The sequence below is a fragment of the Populus nigra genome, chromosome 6 (assembly GCF_951802175.1).
Source record: "Populus nigra chromosome 6, ddPopNigr1.1, whole genome shotgun sequence".
NCBI classification, from domain to species: domain Eukaryota; kingdom Viridiplantae; phylum Streptophyta; class Magnoliopsida; order Malpighiales; family Salicaceae; genus Populus; species Populus nigra.
This window is the reverse complement of record NC_084857.1, coordinates 2,391,450-2,407,243: the sequence shown is the minus strand read 5'-3', so window position 1 is coordinate 2,407,243 and position 15,794 is coordinate 2,391,450. Positions and strand designations below refer to the sequence as shown.

The 15,794-nt window shown below is 35.7% G+C and overlaps 1 protein-coding gene across 2 annotated transcripts; it reads left to right on the top strand.

Moving 5' to 3' along the window:
- Nucleotides 1-399: 399 nt before the first annotated feature.
- On the top strand, nt 400-13,353 carry LOC133697094 (regulator of nonsense transcripts UPF2-like). Of its 2 annotated transcripts, none has more exons than XM_062119444.1 (18): nt 400-533; nt 724-826; nt 1,102-1,189; nt 2,806-3,008; nt 3,672-4,016; nt 4,392-4,487; nt 4,657-4,784; nt 5,770-5,946; nt 6,099-6,180; nt 6,639-6,929; nt 7,026-7,223; nt 7,348-7,449; nt 8,009-8,260; nt 8,338-8,556; nt 9,742-9,912; nt 10,365-10,550; nt 11,462-11,923; nt 12,266-13,353. In XM_062119444.1, the coding sequence occupies exons 2-18, from the start codon at nt 764-766 to the stop codon at nt 12,761-12,763; spliced, it is 3,561 nt and encodes a 1,186-aa protein (XP_061975428.1). In that variant the 5' UTR covers nt 400-533; nt 724-763; the 3' UTR covers nt 12,764-13,353. The 2 variants fall into 2 exon arrangements, with proteins under 2 accessions (XP_061975428.1, XP_061975429.1); XM_062119445.1 differs by having other exon boundaries at nt 417-622.
- The last annotated feature ends 2,441 nt before the right edge of the window (nt 13,354-15,794 follow it).

The following is a 15,794-nucleotide window of genomic DNA, read 5'->3' as shown; positions in this document are numbered from 1 at the left end:
TAAATTTTGTAAAATGCATTTTCTACTTAAATACAAAGTTCATTACTAATAAATGGTTCAATTAACCTCCACACCTAACTTGGATATTTACCTCTATTTTTTTAAAATTTAATTGTTTATGTATTTTAAAAGTATTTTTTTAAAATTATTATTTTTTATTTAAAATTATTTTTTAATATTTTCAAATTATTTTTACATGTTAATATTAAAAATTAATTTTAAAAATAAAAAAAATATTATTTTAATGTATTACGAAAAGAGCTTTTAGAATTACTTTTTATTTTTTTAAATTATTATTTTAAAATTAGCTTAACATATTAATATTAAACATTAATGTTAAAAATTAAAAATATTATAACATGTCTTCAACTAAAAAATAGCCAAGTACTAGGCCTCAGTTCAAGGGTTTATTTTTCTCGGACATTTTATTTTTCTCGGACCCAAACACACCCTGCGCATAGCCTTCCCCCCTCCCTCTCTCTCTCTAAATTCCTTTACTTTCCCGGTTACTATCCGGTTTAATCTCCGATCAGGTAAACCCTAATCGCTCTCTATCTCCTCTAACTTTTTATATACTTATATGTAACCACACAAGCAACAACGATTCAAGAGAAAAGTGCAGGTCGCGTTTCTCTTATTCTCTAAGTTCCATTTAATTTCCGATTATTAGTACTATTTCCAGGGTTTTAATGGTGAATTAAACTCTGCAATTTGTTATGCTAGGGTTTTTTGTGATAAGTTATAGGTTTCGAATTAGAGAAAGATGGATCACCATGAAGATGAGAGCCGTGGTGGAAGTGAAACTCCTAGAAAGGAAGACGATGAGGTGCGATTGCTTTTTCTCATTTTATTACCTTGTGTTTTTATCCGCGTGGGCACGAGCGTGCTTGTTTGTGTGATCTTTAGATTTTCTGAGTAACGTTAGTTTTTGCTTAACAAATATTAGTTTATGATTTTCAAGTTGAATTTGAATTAGTTTTTAGATGTTATGAATTAGGATATGCAGTGCTTGTTGCAGTTATTTTTATTGTTATCATTTGCTTTTCTGTGTTGTTATTTTAAGCAATGTTGTTGAGATGATTTGTTTTGTTTGTTTGTCAGGAAGCTGTTGCTCGACTTGAGGAAATGAAGAAATCTATCGAGGCAAAAGTTGCTCTTCGTCAAAGCAATTTGAACCCTGAAAGGCCTGGTTGGTTATGTTACGAGATTTTCTTAGCTTTGTTGAACTGTTTATTGGTTACTGAAATGGATAAGATCAACTACCAGTTTCTTGTTTTGCTACTTTTTTTAACGGTAAAAAAAATAAAATAATGGCTTGTTGGTTGTTTAGTGATTTTTGCGTGATAAAATATGAACAAAAAACCTCAGGCTGATAATGCTTCTGATAATAAAATAGTCAGGAAAATAAGTTCTTTTTTCAAGGCTGATAATAAAATCACGTTTCCGGAGGTCTGGTCTGTTCCCCACTTCCTCTTTTTTAGATAATTGAATTGGGAATATACGATCACTATGTGTTGAGGAATCTTTTATAAGTGCAAATGACTTATCTTTTTTTTTTATTTATTATTTTACTGGTTTTTATTGTATGTAACGGGTGGCAATACCTTGGTGCATTGCCTATGTAAGTTCTTATGTTGTCTTTTTCTGGTTATCCAAAAAAGAAATGTTTGACAATGTCAAATTTGGTAGAGTTTTGTAGTGTCTGATTGAATCCTATGCTGGATGTGCTTTGATATTTTTCTCGTTATCTCCGCTACTATATAGTGGGATCCTGAAAGCAGATGTTTTTGTTTAGAATATCAAGATGTGAAATATGCTGGATGACTTTCCCATAATAGGACGAAGTGGGAGATTGTGGGCATGCTCATGCAGTTGGAGATGGGTCAATGCTTCTAATCTAGGGCCACTTGCATGAGATGGTTATAGAAAAACATCAATCAAGAAATTGAGGAATGGTGGTAGAATTATAGTGATGGTGTAAAAAGGGTAAGAACTAAGGATAGTGAGAGGTGGTAATATTCCTGACAGGTTTTTCAATGGCAGTAATGATAATCACTGTGATGCAAATGATGATTAATAATAGCTGATCCTAAAAAGGTGCGGATGGTTAGTAGTGATGATAGAACATTGTGCTTTTGGTAGTAATTCTTGAAAAACACCTTTCTCTTAGCATCAATAGCTATTTTAAAGACTCTGGTAACAGCACTGCAGTTGTATGTGCTTCTGTGCTGGCGTTATAGGACATAAGAAATGATGTTAAAGGCAGCTAACAACTTTGTACAAATGGAATTTCAAAAATGACAGCAGCATAGACTGAATTTAATTAAAGACTTTCGAAATATCCCTATGCTTTCTAGTTTTAAACATGAAATATCTCAAAAATCTTCCCCTTTTCACTCCAGTCATGGATATTCTTGAATTAACGAATCCTTTTTGAAAGTCAATTCTCTTTGAAATTCCTTCATATACATGCACTCTTACTGGAGGTGGAGAGAATTCTCTCACGGTTGGGTTTTCTAAAACATGTTAGCGAGACTTTGACAATTCACCATGTTCTCCATGCCTGATTGATATTCTATAGATACTATAAAATGGCTTGTCTTTGAGAATTCAAATATAGCTGCCATGTTTCTGATAAAAGAATATGTGAGTGCTTTTGATTCTAGTTGGATTCACCATCTTTTGTCCTTTGAAAGTGATCTTAAGTCTTTTACTGTACGCTGCTATGTTTCAAACAAAAATGCAATTTTATCATAATTCTAGAATGCAGTAGGGGATATTGATAAAATTTACCACTGTCACCAGACTCAGGATTTCTCAGGACATTGGATTCCAGCATTAAGCGCAATACAGCAGTTATTAAAAAATTAAAGCAGATAAATGAGGAACAGAGGGAAGGACTGATGGAAGAGTTGCGAAATGTGAACCTTAGCAAATTTGTCAGTGAAGCTGTAACATCCATTTGTGATGCGAAACTTAGAACTTCTGACATACAAGCAGCTGTTCAGGTAGCTTTTAAAGTCACAGACTGATTTTTTTGGGTGTGTGTGCGTGTGGATATGATTCACTAGCTGCAGAACTTCTTTTTTTTTTCAAATCGCATGTGTCTTCATGCCTTGATCACCTTTTTAGTTACTGGATAATGGTAGTCATATTAAAATTTCTTCAAGCTATTGCTTATTCATTCAATTCTTGAGACTATATATTGGGTTATTGCATGCTTAAGATCATGAAAATATCTAAAGTGATATGTTATAAAACAGTCAAATGCTCACTGCAAGTTTTGCAGAAGTGTGCTGTTTCTTTTTTTTTTTTTAATTTGCAATAAGTGCAATTTAATGTTATTAGGTTTTTACCGTGCCTAGCAAATTTCTTTGAATGCTTCAAGTTTCTGGATTAGTTGATGGTTTCCTCATAATGCTTTGTTTTCCTTTTCATCGCCATTTAAATTTTGATGAGTCAAGTCTGCAATTATTCTCAATTAGCAGACTTTGTAAAGTTCTCAAGGGACAATAACAAAGTCACATGTAGAGCTATCCAGCAACTTGCTAGTTTTTTCTATGTATTGGAAACTGCATTTTTCTTTGAACTTGTTGCATGAAGTCTGCATGGCATGTTTATTATTTTGCTTGCCCTTCTGCACTGTTCTAACAAATGCCTTTCTTGAAAAGATCTGTTCACTGCTTCATCAACGATACAAAGACTTCTCGCCGAGCCTAGTACAAGGGCTCTTGAAAGTCTTTTTTCCTGTAAAATCTGGAGAAGACTTGGATGTGGACAAGAACTCAAAGGCTATGAAGAAGCGAAGCACCTTAAAGCTGCTTTTGGAACTTTTCTTTGTTGGAGCTACAGAAGACAGCAGTGTTTTCATCAATATTATTAAGGATCTTACCAGTGCAGAGCACTTAAAGGACAGAGATACTACCCAGACAAATCTGACTCTCCTTGCTAGTTTTGCTCGACAAGGAAGAGTTTTTCTGGGACTTCCACTATCTGGACAAGAAATTCATGAAGAGGTGCTACTTATTCTTTTATTCACTCAATTTTAATTCTTTCTGGCTAACCTGGTTATTTGTAAAGATATGTTTCATGATACTGATTTGATCTTACTCTTGTTAGCACCTTCTATTTTGGTGATAATTTCTACCTCATTTTCTTTTATTTTTCACATTTTTGCTGTGTCTAGGTTCTTTAGATTAAATTGCCAATATCATTTGAGTTTGTGTTTATCTTAGTTTTGCCTAACACCTCTTTTTGAGATAATTTCTAACTCATTTACATCCACTATTTGCATTATTTGTTGTGTTTAGGTCCTTTAAAATTACTTTGTTAATCGTTTTTAAGTTTGTGTTTATATCTTACATTCTGAAATTTTGCTGCGGTTTTTTAAGGGCCTTAACATCACGACAGATCAAAAGAAAACCTTCAGGAAGGCCTTCCACGCATACTATGATGCTGTCGCTGAACTACTTCAGTCAGATCATGCAGTAAGAGTGTTACTTCTTTTAGCTGTTTACTTTTAATCCATCCTTTCATTCTTGATTTTGCTGGGCTCTTCTTGTTTGAATGAGGAACTTGGTTTCTTTTCATTTATACTTTTTTTTTTACTTGTATCATTAAAGATGCCAGTAATGTAAGATTTTTATCTCTTAACAGTCACTTCGTCAAATGGAGCATGAAAATGCAAAGATTTTGAATGCTAAAGGAGAGCTGAGTGATGAAAACGTTTCATCATATGAAAAGCTGCGAAAATCTTATGACCATTTGTACCGTAATGTGTCATCGTAAGTTTGCTTCCTGATTTCTTTTTCTTCTTGTATTTATTCTGGGTGACTAGACAAGCAGACTCCATTCCAACAGCATGCCATACATTGTAATAATCGAAACATGCCATATTTCCTTTGGAATTCCTTCTCTATCTTCATGTCTGCTTTTCTGAATCCATAACCTTTTTACCTTCTCAATAACACCACCATTGTTACTGTACATGGTCTTAATTCATGAATGATGATTTTAGCTAGAAGTTATGCAAGTAAAAAATTTAATTCTGATTGAAAAAGATTTGCCACTCTGGAAATACATGTCAAAAGACAATCTCTTTAACTGGACTTTAAATGGTAGTTTGTAAAGCCAATGAGAACTTGATGAATGAAGTTTCGTGGGGTCAAAGATGAGAAAAACCACTGCTGGGGTGTAGAAAACTTGAAACTGCTGAAACCAGTGTGCAGAGTGGACATTTTTATTTTTCTGATGTCAATTTCTTAACTTACTTAGCAACGCAAGATGGCTATGGTTCATGTTTCTTATTTATAAATGCTTGCCTGAAAGTTCTTTATTGCTTCTGGCTTTGGTTCAAGCCTCCATCTTTTCTTCAATCTCAACTTGCAAGAAAGCTTGTAAGCTAATTACTAATTTATCAAGAATCTTTCAGACACTTTTAAGTAGAAGATTTCTGACTCTGAGAATTGGCTAATTGCTGTGATTGCTATGATGGGCTTTAGAATTGAATTTAGGTGCTGATAAAATTTTATGAAATGCATGGGATAGTTGATGAATTTGTACCTGCAATTAAGTGCCCTGCCCCTCATAGTAAATGCTTTGGTTGATTCTTCCTTGTTGCATGTAGTGCTGCTTGTATTATTTGAGCCTAATCTCTTGGTGTGCCAACCTTTCAACTTCTGAGGAGGCTATAAAGTAATGCCCCTTCAGCTTGCATCTGGTATTACGTCTTCATGATTTTTCCATTGACATGTAAATTCTTTATATCAGTTTAGCAGAAGCACTTCATATGCAACCTCCAGTGATGCCAGAAGATGGTCATACAACTAGGCTTACTAGCGGAGAGGACATATCATCGCCTGCTGCAGGGAAAGATTCTTCTGTCCTCGAAGCTTTGTGGGATGATGAAGATACTAGAGCCTTCTATGAATGCTTACCGGATCTCAGGTTTGCTGTAGCCAGATAATCTGTCAATCCAGTTAAAAAAAATGGTGTCAGTCGTTACAGATGCATTTTCTTATTAAATTTGATTCTGGCTACCTTATATACAAAATTTGCTAGCTTGAAATTTAAGTTGGATTTTTATGCGTTCCTTTTAGAGCATTTGTTCCAGCAGTGTTATTGGGAGAGGCAGAACCCAAAGCGAATGATCATTCTGTGAAGACTCAAGATCAACAAAGTGTAAGGAATTAAAACTCAGATGTTTTATTAGGGCTTTGGTTGTTCCCAACTTAACTTTGAAATTATGACAAAAAATGGTAAAGAACTTGTGCTAACTTTTGTATAAATTTTTATTAGTAGCTTGTGAATTATGGTGATCATTTTGCAGTTTTCGTTAAAGCTGGCTTACTTTGTGGTTAAATCTGTTGTATTGTGATTTATGCTAGTAAAGCCTTTTGTGGGCCTTTCCGCCCCCCTCCTCTTCTCTGAAGTGAGCTTCTTGTTGTTTCTAAACTTAAATGTATTCCGGCGCTTTCAATCAATGACAGATATAATTCCATCAAACTATAAGCATTTTGAGTTGTATTTGTTCTTATCTAGGGTTGGTTTGGTGTTCTTTTGTGAAACATGTTACTTCTACCCTCAACATGAAAGCAGTTTATGACTATCTTTTTAATGATGTCTCTATTTATTTTAAGGAGCTGGCACCTGAATCAGACCAAGGCCAATCCACCCAAGACATGGCAGAGGTTACTGCAGAGTCTGGCACTTTGCAGGAGGGAAAAAGTACGGAGAAAGGAAAGGATAAGGAAGAGAAAGATAAAGAGAAAGTAAAAGATCCTGAAAAAGAGAAAGGCAAGGAAAAAGATGCGGAGAGAAAAGGAGAAAATGAGAAGGAGAAACTCAAAAGTCTTGAAGGGACTAATCTGGATGCTCTGTTACAGAGGCTCCCTGGTTGCGTCAGCCGTGACCTAATTGATCAATTGACTGTAATCACACCGCTCTGAAGATAAAATGATTTTCAGCTATTCACCTTTACCCTAAAGATCTCATTGCTGTGTGTTTTTGTGGATATTCTGTTTCAGGTAGAGTTTTGTTATTTTAATTCAAAGTCAAATCGGAAAAAGCTTGTGAGGGCATTATTTAATGTACCCAGGACATCTCTGGAACTGCTACCATACTACTCACGCATGGTTGCTACTCTCTCAACTTGCATGAAGGATGTGTCTTTCATGCTCTTACAGTTGTTAGAGGAGGAGTTCAATTTCTTAATTAATAAAAAGGTCTGTTTTTGACGTGTTTCATTGAAGAATGGCTTGTTATTCTTGTCAATGTTCTTTTACTTGCCTTTTCAATTTCAATCTGTAAATATTATGATTGAAGTTTCAAATTGTAAATTCTCTACAGGACCAAATGAACATTGAAACGAAGATCAGAAATATTAGATTTATTGGAGAGCTATGCAAGTTCAGAATTGCACCAGCAAGCACTGTTTTTAGTTGCTTGAAGGTATGTGTAGTGGCTTACTCATTTATTTTTTTTCTTTTAATTGGCTTCTGCTCTATTGCCTATTGAGCCTTTGTTGTAACTAGATGGGTTGGCTACGTGAGTCTTCCTGCACAATTCTGCTTTTAGCAAGACATACTTTTTATCAATTCCCAGGAAATTAATCCGTGTTGTCAATCTTCCTCTTCCCTTGGCAACAGTATCTTCTGTTAGTTCTCCAAATCAATTTTTATGCTTAGATGGGTCTTCCTTTTTTTTCTTGTTTACCTTGCTGGAGTTCCTATGAAAATTTCCATTTGCTTTTGATGCCTTTTGGTTTAGGAAGACAGGAAGAACCAGGGACATGATACATAATGTAGCAAATTTTTTACATTACAATCAATGCAGTTAATTTTTGAACCCTCATTTTTCTTTCTTTTTAATATCATTATTGCTATTTGATTTTGATAGAAGACGAATTTAAACTAGTATATGGTCTGTTGGGATCTGAGATGGCACACTTTCATCATGTTTCATTTTGCTGGACTATGTGCTTCTACATCTATGCTTTTGTTTCCTACAGGCTTGTTTGGATGATTTCACTCACCATAACATTGATGTTGCTTGCAATCTTCTTGAGACATGTGGCCGTTTTCTGTATCGTTCTCCTGAAACTACTGTGCGCATGGCTAATATGTTGGAGATACTTATGCGCTTGAAAAATGTCAAAAATTTGGATCCTCGGCATAGCACCCTTGTAGAAAATGCTTACTATCTGTGCAAACCACCTGAAAGGTCTGCACGAGTGTCTAAAGTCCGTCCTCCCTTGTATCAGGTGTGAACCATTTTACAGCACCATTTTTTCAACTGTTTTTACTTTAGATATGTTTAATCAATGTTTTCTCTATGCAGTATATCAGAAAATTACTATTCTCCGATCTAGACAAGTCTTCTATTGAGCATGTGCTCAGGCAACTTCGTAAATTACCATGGAGTGAATGTGAGGCATACCTTTTAAAGTGCTTTATGAAGGTTCATAAAGGGAAGTATGGTCAAATTCACTTGATTGCTTCTCTCACTGCTGGCTTGAGCCGTTATCATGATGAATTTGCAGTGTCGGTTGTTGACGAGGTTTGTTTTTTTCATGTTGGAAATTCGAGTTGTTAATATTTTATTGTTCCTTGAAAAGATAATATCGTGATTTTCTTTTCTCCCATTTTTGTGTGATGGCCAGTTGGCTTTTTATATTTTTTCTAATTGCAGTTTAGGATTTGCAAGCTGCACCATTCAGATGTTTTATTGTGGAAAATATCCCCCCCACCCCCAAATAAAATGGATTTTCTTTTGTTATAACAAACAAAAATTTAAATTCTATTAATTTTGTTTTTTAGAATTTAAGACCAATAAATATGTAACAAGGAGAATAATTTTGAATATGGATAGTCACTGAGTGGAACTTTTATCAGAAGCAATTTTGCTCAATGAAGTGAGAGTTTTGGCTTCTCATGTAGAGAATCTTGTTTTCTGAGATTTAGGTTAGTTACAGAACTAACAGAATTGCCATAATGAAGTGAGATTTTGAATATGGGTTAGTTACAGATGACTTGCCATAATGGTTTTAGGGATACTTTTAATAAAGATATTACAACAGATGGGTGGCAGGTGTTCTAGTAGATGCTTATATCCTTGTTTGCTTACAATTTAAAAAAGACAATGGCTAACTTTTGTATTAGTAGATGTTACCCTTGTCCCATAGATTTCATTTTTCTCCTGTTGGGTTGATTGTCATCAGACTGTATTTTTTATGCTTCATCATGTGATCAATCGGAGCATTGTGATTGGGAGACACCTTAAAAATGCTTTTGCCAAAATCTTCCCCCCTAAAATCAATCTTTTTCCCCTCATTTTCCTTAAGATTCCTTCTTGACAGGGTACTGGGGACATCCTGATTTGAATTGCCGCCTTTTCTTTGCTTTGACTCTTGCTTTTTCTTTCTATTGATTACTTCTTGACTATTAGCTATTCGTGCCACCATTAGTTTAGCCCATCTGAATCAGCAAGTAGTCTTTGACCTTGAACAATTTTTTCTACAGTCCCCACTCTTGAATAAATTGTGGACAGCTTTCTAAATTTGTCTTGTCTCACATGTCATCGATGTTTTTAAGATGTGGAATGTTCTGAATCCTCATTTGCCAGCATCTTTGGCCATGTGTATATTGGCATGCAGTCTAGCATGCAAAGTTTGCACATGTGAGGACATGAATGTGTGTAGTGGGCTTTTTAATGGAACTTTAACAGTTTACTTTTGGCTTACAGGTTTTGGAGGAGATTAGGCTTGGGCTTGAATTAAATGACTATGGGATGCAGCAAAGGCGCATAGCCCACATGCGATTCTTGGGGGAACTATACAATTATGAACATGTGGATTCTTCTGTGATTTTTGAGACTCTCAACTTGATCCTTGTCTTTGGTCATGACACTCCGGAGGTATGAAATGTAATAAATTCATTGTTAGATATAACTAAGGCCTTAAAAGAGGACGTCTGATCAAGCGTATGCATGAATAATTCCTAAAGGTTTATCTTTGATAAAAGACATGATTTAAAAACTCATTATTGTCTGACAACTGATCATCTGACCAGTTGTTTATTAGGAATCACACAAAATACAAATGATTTAACTTATGTATCTGCTCCACTTGTTATTAATCATATCATATGCTATAGACTGCATATTCAGAAAAAGTTCTGGGTGAGAAATTGACAGCATTTATATATGAAGCATCTGAAATTTTATTACTTCTGGTACCAGTGTCAGGTGGTAATATATTGCCTTCTCTTTTTAATCCCTTTTTGTGGTGAAATTTATGTTCTAGTTTTTGTTGCTTATATGATAATTTGCTTGCTTTATGATATGCTTTTGATTGTTCATGCTACTAGCAAGACGTGCTAGATCCACCGGAGGATTGTTTCCGCATCAGGATGGTTATCATTCTTCTGGAGACTTGCGGACACTACTTTGACCGAGGTTCTTCTAAGAGGAAACTTGATCGATTTTTAATGCACTTTCAGAGGTATATTCTCAGCAAAGGTGCACTACCTCTTGATGTTGAATTTGACTTGCAGGTCAGTCGCACAGACCTTGTTATGCTCACTTTCTTAATTAACTGTAAGGTCTGTCTACTGTAAGAGGATTGGAGTTTAGAATTTGTTAAATTGTTTTTACTATATTGTGGAATGGCGAAGTATGTCTTTTGGTTTAAGGAGATGCTGCTTGATAAGTAATACAGGAATATTCTTACATGTGGTGCAGGTAGGGAGCATAAATGCTTTGTGCAGTATGCTTTAATTCGACACAAGTTGGGACCGCCATTAAGATATTATAAACAGAAATAATAATATGGATTCTTGTTGAATATAAGAGTGATACAGACTCAAAAAATGTAACAAAACATTATATCACAGAAATACACGTCATTTTATTCAGGGGACTTTGCACTTAGAACTAGTTGCATCCTATGTATGAATATGAATTTTCAACTTTGCTTTTGCAATTGTGCAATATTAGACATACCTAGATATGCTTTCTTTCAGAAAAATACACTAAGTGAGAAAGAATCAACATATGACCGTAATTCTCTAACTTCTGCTTTAATTGAAAAGAAAGGAAAGTATTCTGCTTTGAATGTAACATCTTTGAAACAAAACAATAGGTTAGAAATTAATCAGGCAAGGCTGCTGGTTAATCAAGGTGCTACTTGGTTAGGACATTGACTATCATCTCTAAATTGTAAATGCAACTGTAGAGGGTTTTAATTAGATCCTTGCAAGGAACTTCAGCTTGATCTTGGAAAGAGAATTGTCTTTTTATTCCATTTTATTTGATTGATATTTTGATTGCAGTTTTTCTTGCATAATTGTGTTATGAAATTTTTTTTTTTTTGGAGTTATTTCTATGTACTTGTAAAGTTGATTTAAATATCTTCACCATCCCTGTTTATTCAATGCACTGTGCTCATACATTGAAGCATTTGCAGGACTTATTTGTGGAATTACGTCCAAATATGATACGATATACATCCATTGAAGAAGTTAATGTTGCTCTTATAGAACATGAGGAGAATGAACGTATTGTCTCCACTGACAAGGCCAATAGTGAAAAGCACTCTGACATTGATAAACGATTGAGTAGGACTGCTTCCAGTATCATATCTGCCAATGGACAAAGAACCACGAATGGGAATGAGGAAAATGGATTGCATGACATTGGTGGCAGTGACACTGATTCAGGCAGTGGCACCATTGACCAGGATGGACATGATGAAGAAGAGTTAGATGAAGAGAATCATGATGATAGGTGTGACACGGAAGATGAGGATGATGATGGGGGTGGACCTGCTTCTGATGAGGATGATGAAGTCCACGTCAGACAAAAGTTTGCAGAGGCGGACCCTCATGAAGTAGCTAGTTTTGAGCAGGAGTTGAGGGCTGTAATGCAGGCAAGATACAAATTATTACTGTTTTTTGCTCACAGTTGCATGTGCCTCTCTCTCAATAGTGAATACAATATACATAGGCACTTGTACACTCCCACAGTGTGCCTGATACATGTATGAAAAATTATATTTGGGGGTTTGAAACGATTCTTAAACATTCTGATGGTAAGTAGTCTATAATTTGTATTGTGTGTCTACGTTTTAATGAGGCCAATTACATAATTTTGCTGATGAAATTTTGATAGCTGCCATTGCAAATAATTGATTCTGGAATTGAGCTTCAATAATTGCCAGAAACTTTAATGGGTAACCTAGTAACACCTGTGATTTCAATTGCAAGTGCAGGAAAGCATGGAGCAACGCAGGCAGGAACTCCGTGGTCGGCCAGCATTAAATATGGTGATACCCATGAACTTGTTTGAGGGGTCCCCTAGGGATCATCATGGAAGGGGGGTTGGAGGGGAAAGTGGTGATGAGGATGAGGAGGCTGGAGGAAACAAGGATGTTCAGGTGAAAGTTCTTGTGAAGCGTGGGAATAAGCAACAAACAAAGCAGATGTACATTCCTAGGGATTGCTCTCTTGTGCAGAGCACAAAACAGAAAGAAGCAGCCGAGTTTGAAGAGAAACGAGACATCAAGAGACTGGTGTTGGAGTATAATGATAGAGAAGAGGAGGAGAATAACGGGTTGGGGAATCAGACGTTGAATTGGATGCCAGGTGGTACCAGCAGAGTTACCAGCCGCAGCAGCACATGGGAAGGAAGTAGAGGAAGAGGTGCTGGGTCACGATACGGGTATTATCATCATTCAGGCAGTGGACTCTATCATGGCAGAAGAAGGTGATTGTTTGGAGAGGAAATGAAATGTTTGACTTGCTGGCACTTCTATTAGACAAGGCAGTGGAGTCGATTGCAGAAAAAAAGGATCTTTAACAACAGAAGAAATTAATTACAGGGTTTTTTTTATTTGGAAATATAGATCAACATCAATTACCCCGCTGTGATTGATCAGGGTGCAGTATGCCTTGAGGTCGATTCTGAAAGATACTGCAAATCTTGGCATTCATTCTCAATCACGAGGTACAGAAGCCATCCGTTATAGCAGGAAGAATTATGTTCCCCTCTGTTGATAAATCGGCAGGTTGATATCTCGATCAGAGTGTGTTGAATGCAGAACGAAGTTGTACATAGAATTGTTTATGTATGCTTGCAGTGTGGTCATTCTGAAACATATACGGGGTGTGGTTGTAATTAAAATTGTGCATACTCCTAATTGGTTATGTCTGTTGCGTCCGTTGTTTACATGTGAAAGTTTGCCTCATGTAGTGTCTAATATTTTCAGGTCGTGCTTCTAGCTTGTGGTAATGGTGTAGGCTGCCCCAGTATTGCTGACAAAGTAAATGATAAAGAACGTCATACCATAGATTTACTCTAGTGGAGTTTTGATTTCCTCAGAGATGAACTCCTGAACCATTTTGTACGTCTTCCAAGATCCTAAGTACATTTTTTTTTTCGTCTCCTGTTTTTCTCGAATGGTCAGGAACTAGGTATGCAATTTAACTAAAGCATGTGTGGCCTCCCAGTTATTTTGGGCTTTATCACTCCAGCCCATAGATACAGATTATTGACAAAGTGGACAGAAAAATTATCTTGGGATTTGGTAACTGATTTAAAACCTTACCTGAGTTGACCCATGACTTGGGTGACTTGAGATTTAATGCTAGACTAGGTTTTAAAAAATTAGAGGAGAATGACCTTGCTTAAAGGGTTGATTCATGACTTGGTAATTTAGGATTTAGATTAGATTGAGTTCTAAAAAAAAAAGAGAGCTTATTCATTATGACATGGTTAAAAACTTGGATTGACAAGTGATGCGGTCAGTTCAAAAAACCTCATTAAAAATTTATTGGTTTTTTTTAAAAAAAAATGATAATATCTTAATTTTTTTAATATCCTAATTCAAAAATATAGTTTTTAGAAGTAAAATATACCACCCCAGTTAAAAAAAAAAATACCCCGGAAAGATAGGTGATTAATTAGATAAATGTGAAACACGCTATTAGATGACCAAGACAGTAAACGTGATATTTTTTCGAATTTGGTATGCTTGGTCGTCTGATACTGAAAGCTTGTTGCTGGCAGCAGATTCGAGGAGATATTGTCATGGAGTTTGTAATGGAAATGCGATGCTAATACCACACTAGTAAAGAAACTGGCGGACAAACTTGGGAACCCAACAGAATAGTGGTATCTAATTCATCGTCTTTACCCGACATTTTTATTCGTTTCTTCCTTTTAAGCAGGATCTAAGGCAAAGGACAGTCAGATCTAAGGCGAGGACAATCAGATACCAAAACTCATTCTCGTTCTTTATATATTTCATGCCATTTTGGTTATCTTTTTTTCAAAAATTATACATATAAACCCTCAAGCACTCCTCCCTAGGGCGATTACCTAATACCTCATACGTAGCCTGATGCAGCTGGGGCCTTGGAGCAATCAATCGTTGCCTGCCAAAAACGCCACTCGGGTTGACCACAATAAAAGCAATTGGAACTACTAGAATACTCCTGACAGTATTCTTAAACATGAGGTACGTGTACGTCTAAGTAGCCTTTTCGAAGGTTACAATGTTTAGTTTATTATAGCATATAATAAAAAAATTATCCAGTTTGTGATCTAATTGATCTGTAAAATATTCCCATTGGAACATCCCGGATTAAAGTATTTCCTTAAGTGGTAGTTTTGCTGCTGACATTTCAAGGGTAGTTATTGCTCAGAGTGGAACAAGATATGTTCCTTTAAAAAGTGAAAGCAATAAGAGTTTTCTTGCTAGGAATTTGGTTCTCGAGTACTCTTTGTCACTAAAACCATTATCAGAATACATCATTGGAATGCATTATTCTAGTTTGAGAATTGCGTGCCTCTTCTCTTTCTTCTTCAACAGTACTTCCCCGTATATTTTCAGCGTAATTATGGGACAGCTCGACCTGCGGGTCCACCTCAAACCAGTTGGTGCTCGACCTAGTAGAGTAGATCCATTTTTTAGGGTGGGAGACAAGGGGGGTACCATGCCATTCGAAGTTGTTAGAGAGTGATCTTATTTTTGTGCCCTTTCAAAGGTATTGGTCATCTATATCGCGAAATCCGGATACGCCTGGAAACGTCCTGTCATGGTCGATAATTTGATTGACAGAATGTTGAATAACCTAGTTTATCGATTATAGGGTAATAATTAATTTTATCATCTAACAGGAGATATGCTAATTAGCATCTGTTTCTGTTTTCTATACTCTAAATCCTTGTTCTTTCGAAAAACAAAGACATTTTAAGACCAAAGGCATCGAAGAAAACGCTGCCGGATCAAAGGGATTGGTAGCTTTCCTTTTTTTACAGAAAAATGTTACTCTGGATTAAAGGGATTGGTTGAATTGGGGTGCTTGTTGTACGAATAGGTGATCACTTGTAAATCTCTGATTTTAGCATAAATGGCATTTGTTTGAGTATATCTGGTGAAGGTCGGCTTAGTTTTGGTGCACTGAATATATATATATATATATATATATATATATATATATATATATATATATATATATATATATATATATATATAATCACCTCGTTTTCTGTGATCGACGCTATTTCATTTCATGTGATCGTTTCTCATCTCTACCATGAGGAAAAAGACAGTCTAATCGTGTAAATCATGGGTGTTTGATACAATTATAAAATAAACTAGGAGAGATTAAGGGGATCGGAACCTTGAATTACGTGTTGCCTTATTCAATGCCGAAGAAGAATTTTTAATTCTAAAATAAAAGTGATGAGCAAGAAAAGGTGAAAAACTGAAGAACAACAAAACGGAGTCAAAGATA

Bases quoted from the DNA above. Each gene is read 5' to 3' on its own strand.
- LOC133697094 (XM_062119444.1), top strand. From the start codon at position 764: ATGGATCACCATGAAGATGAGAGCCGTGGTGGAAGTGAAACTCCTAGA. The intron at 4,785-5,769 runs GTAAGTTTGCTT...TCTTTATATCAG, and splicing joins TTGTACCGTAATGTGTCATC to TTTAGCAGAAGCACTTCATA. The intron at 6,930-7,025 runs GTAATCACACCG...ATTCTGTTTCAG, and splicing joins ACCTAATTGATCAATTGACT to GTAGAGTTTTGTTATTTTAA.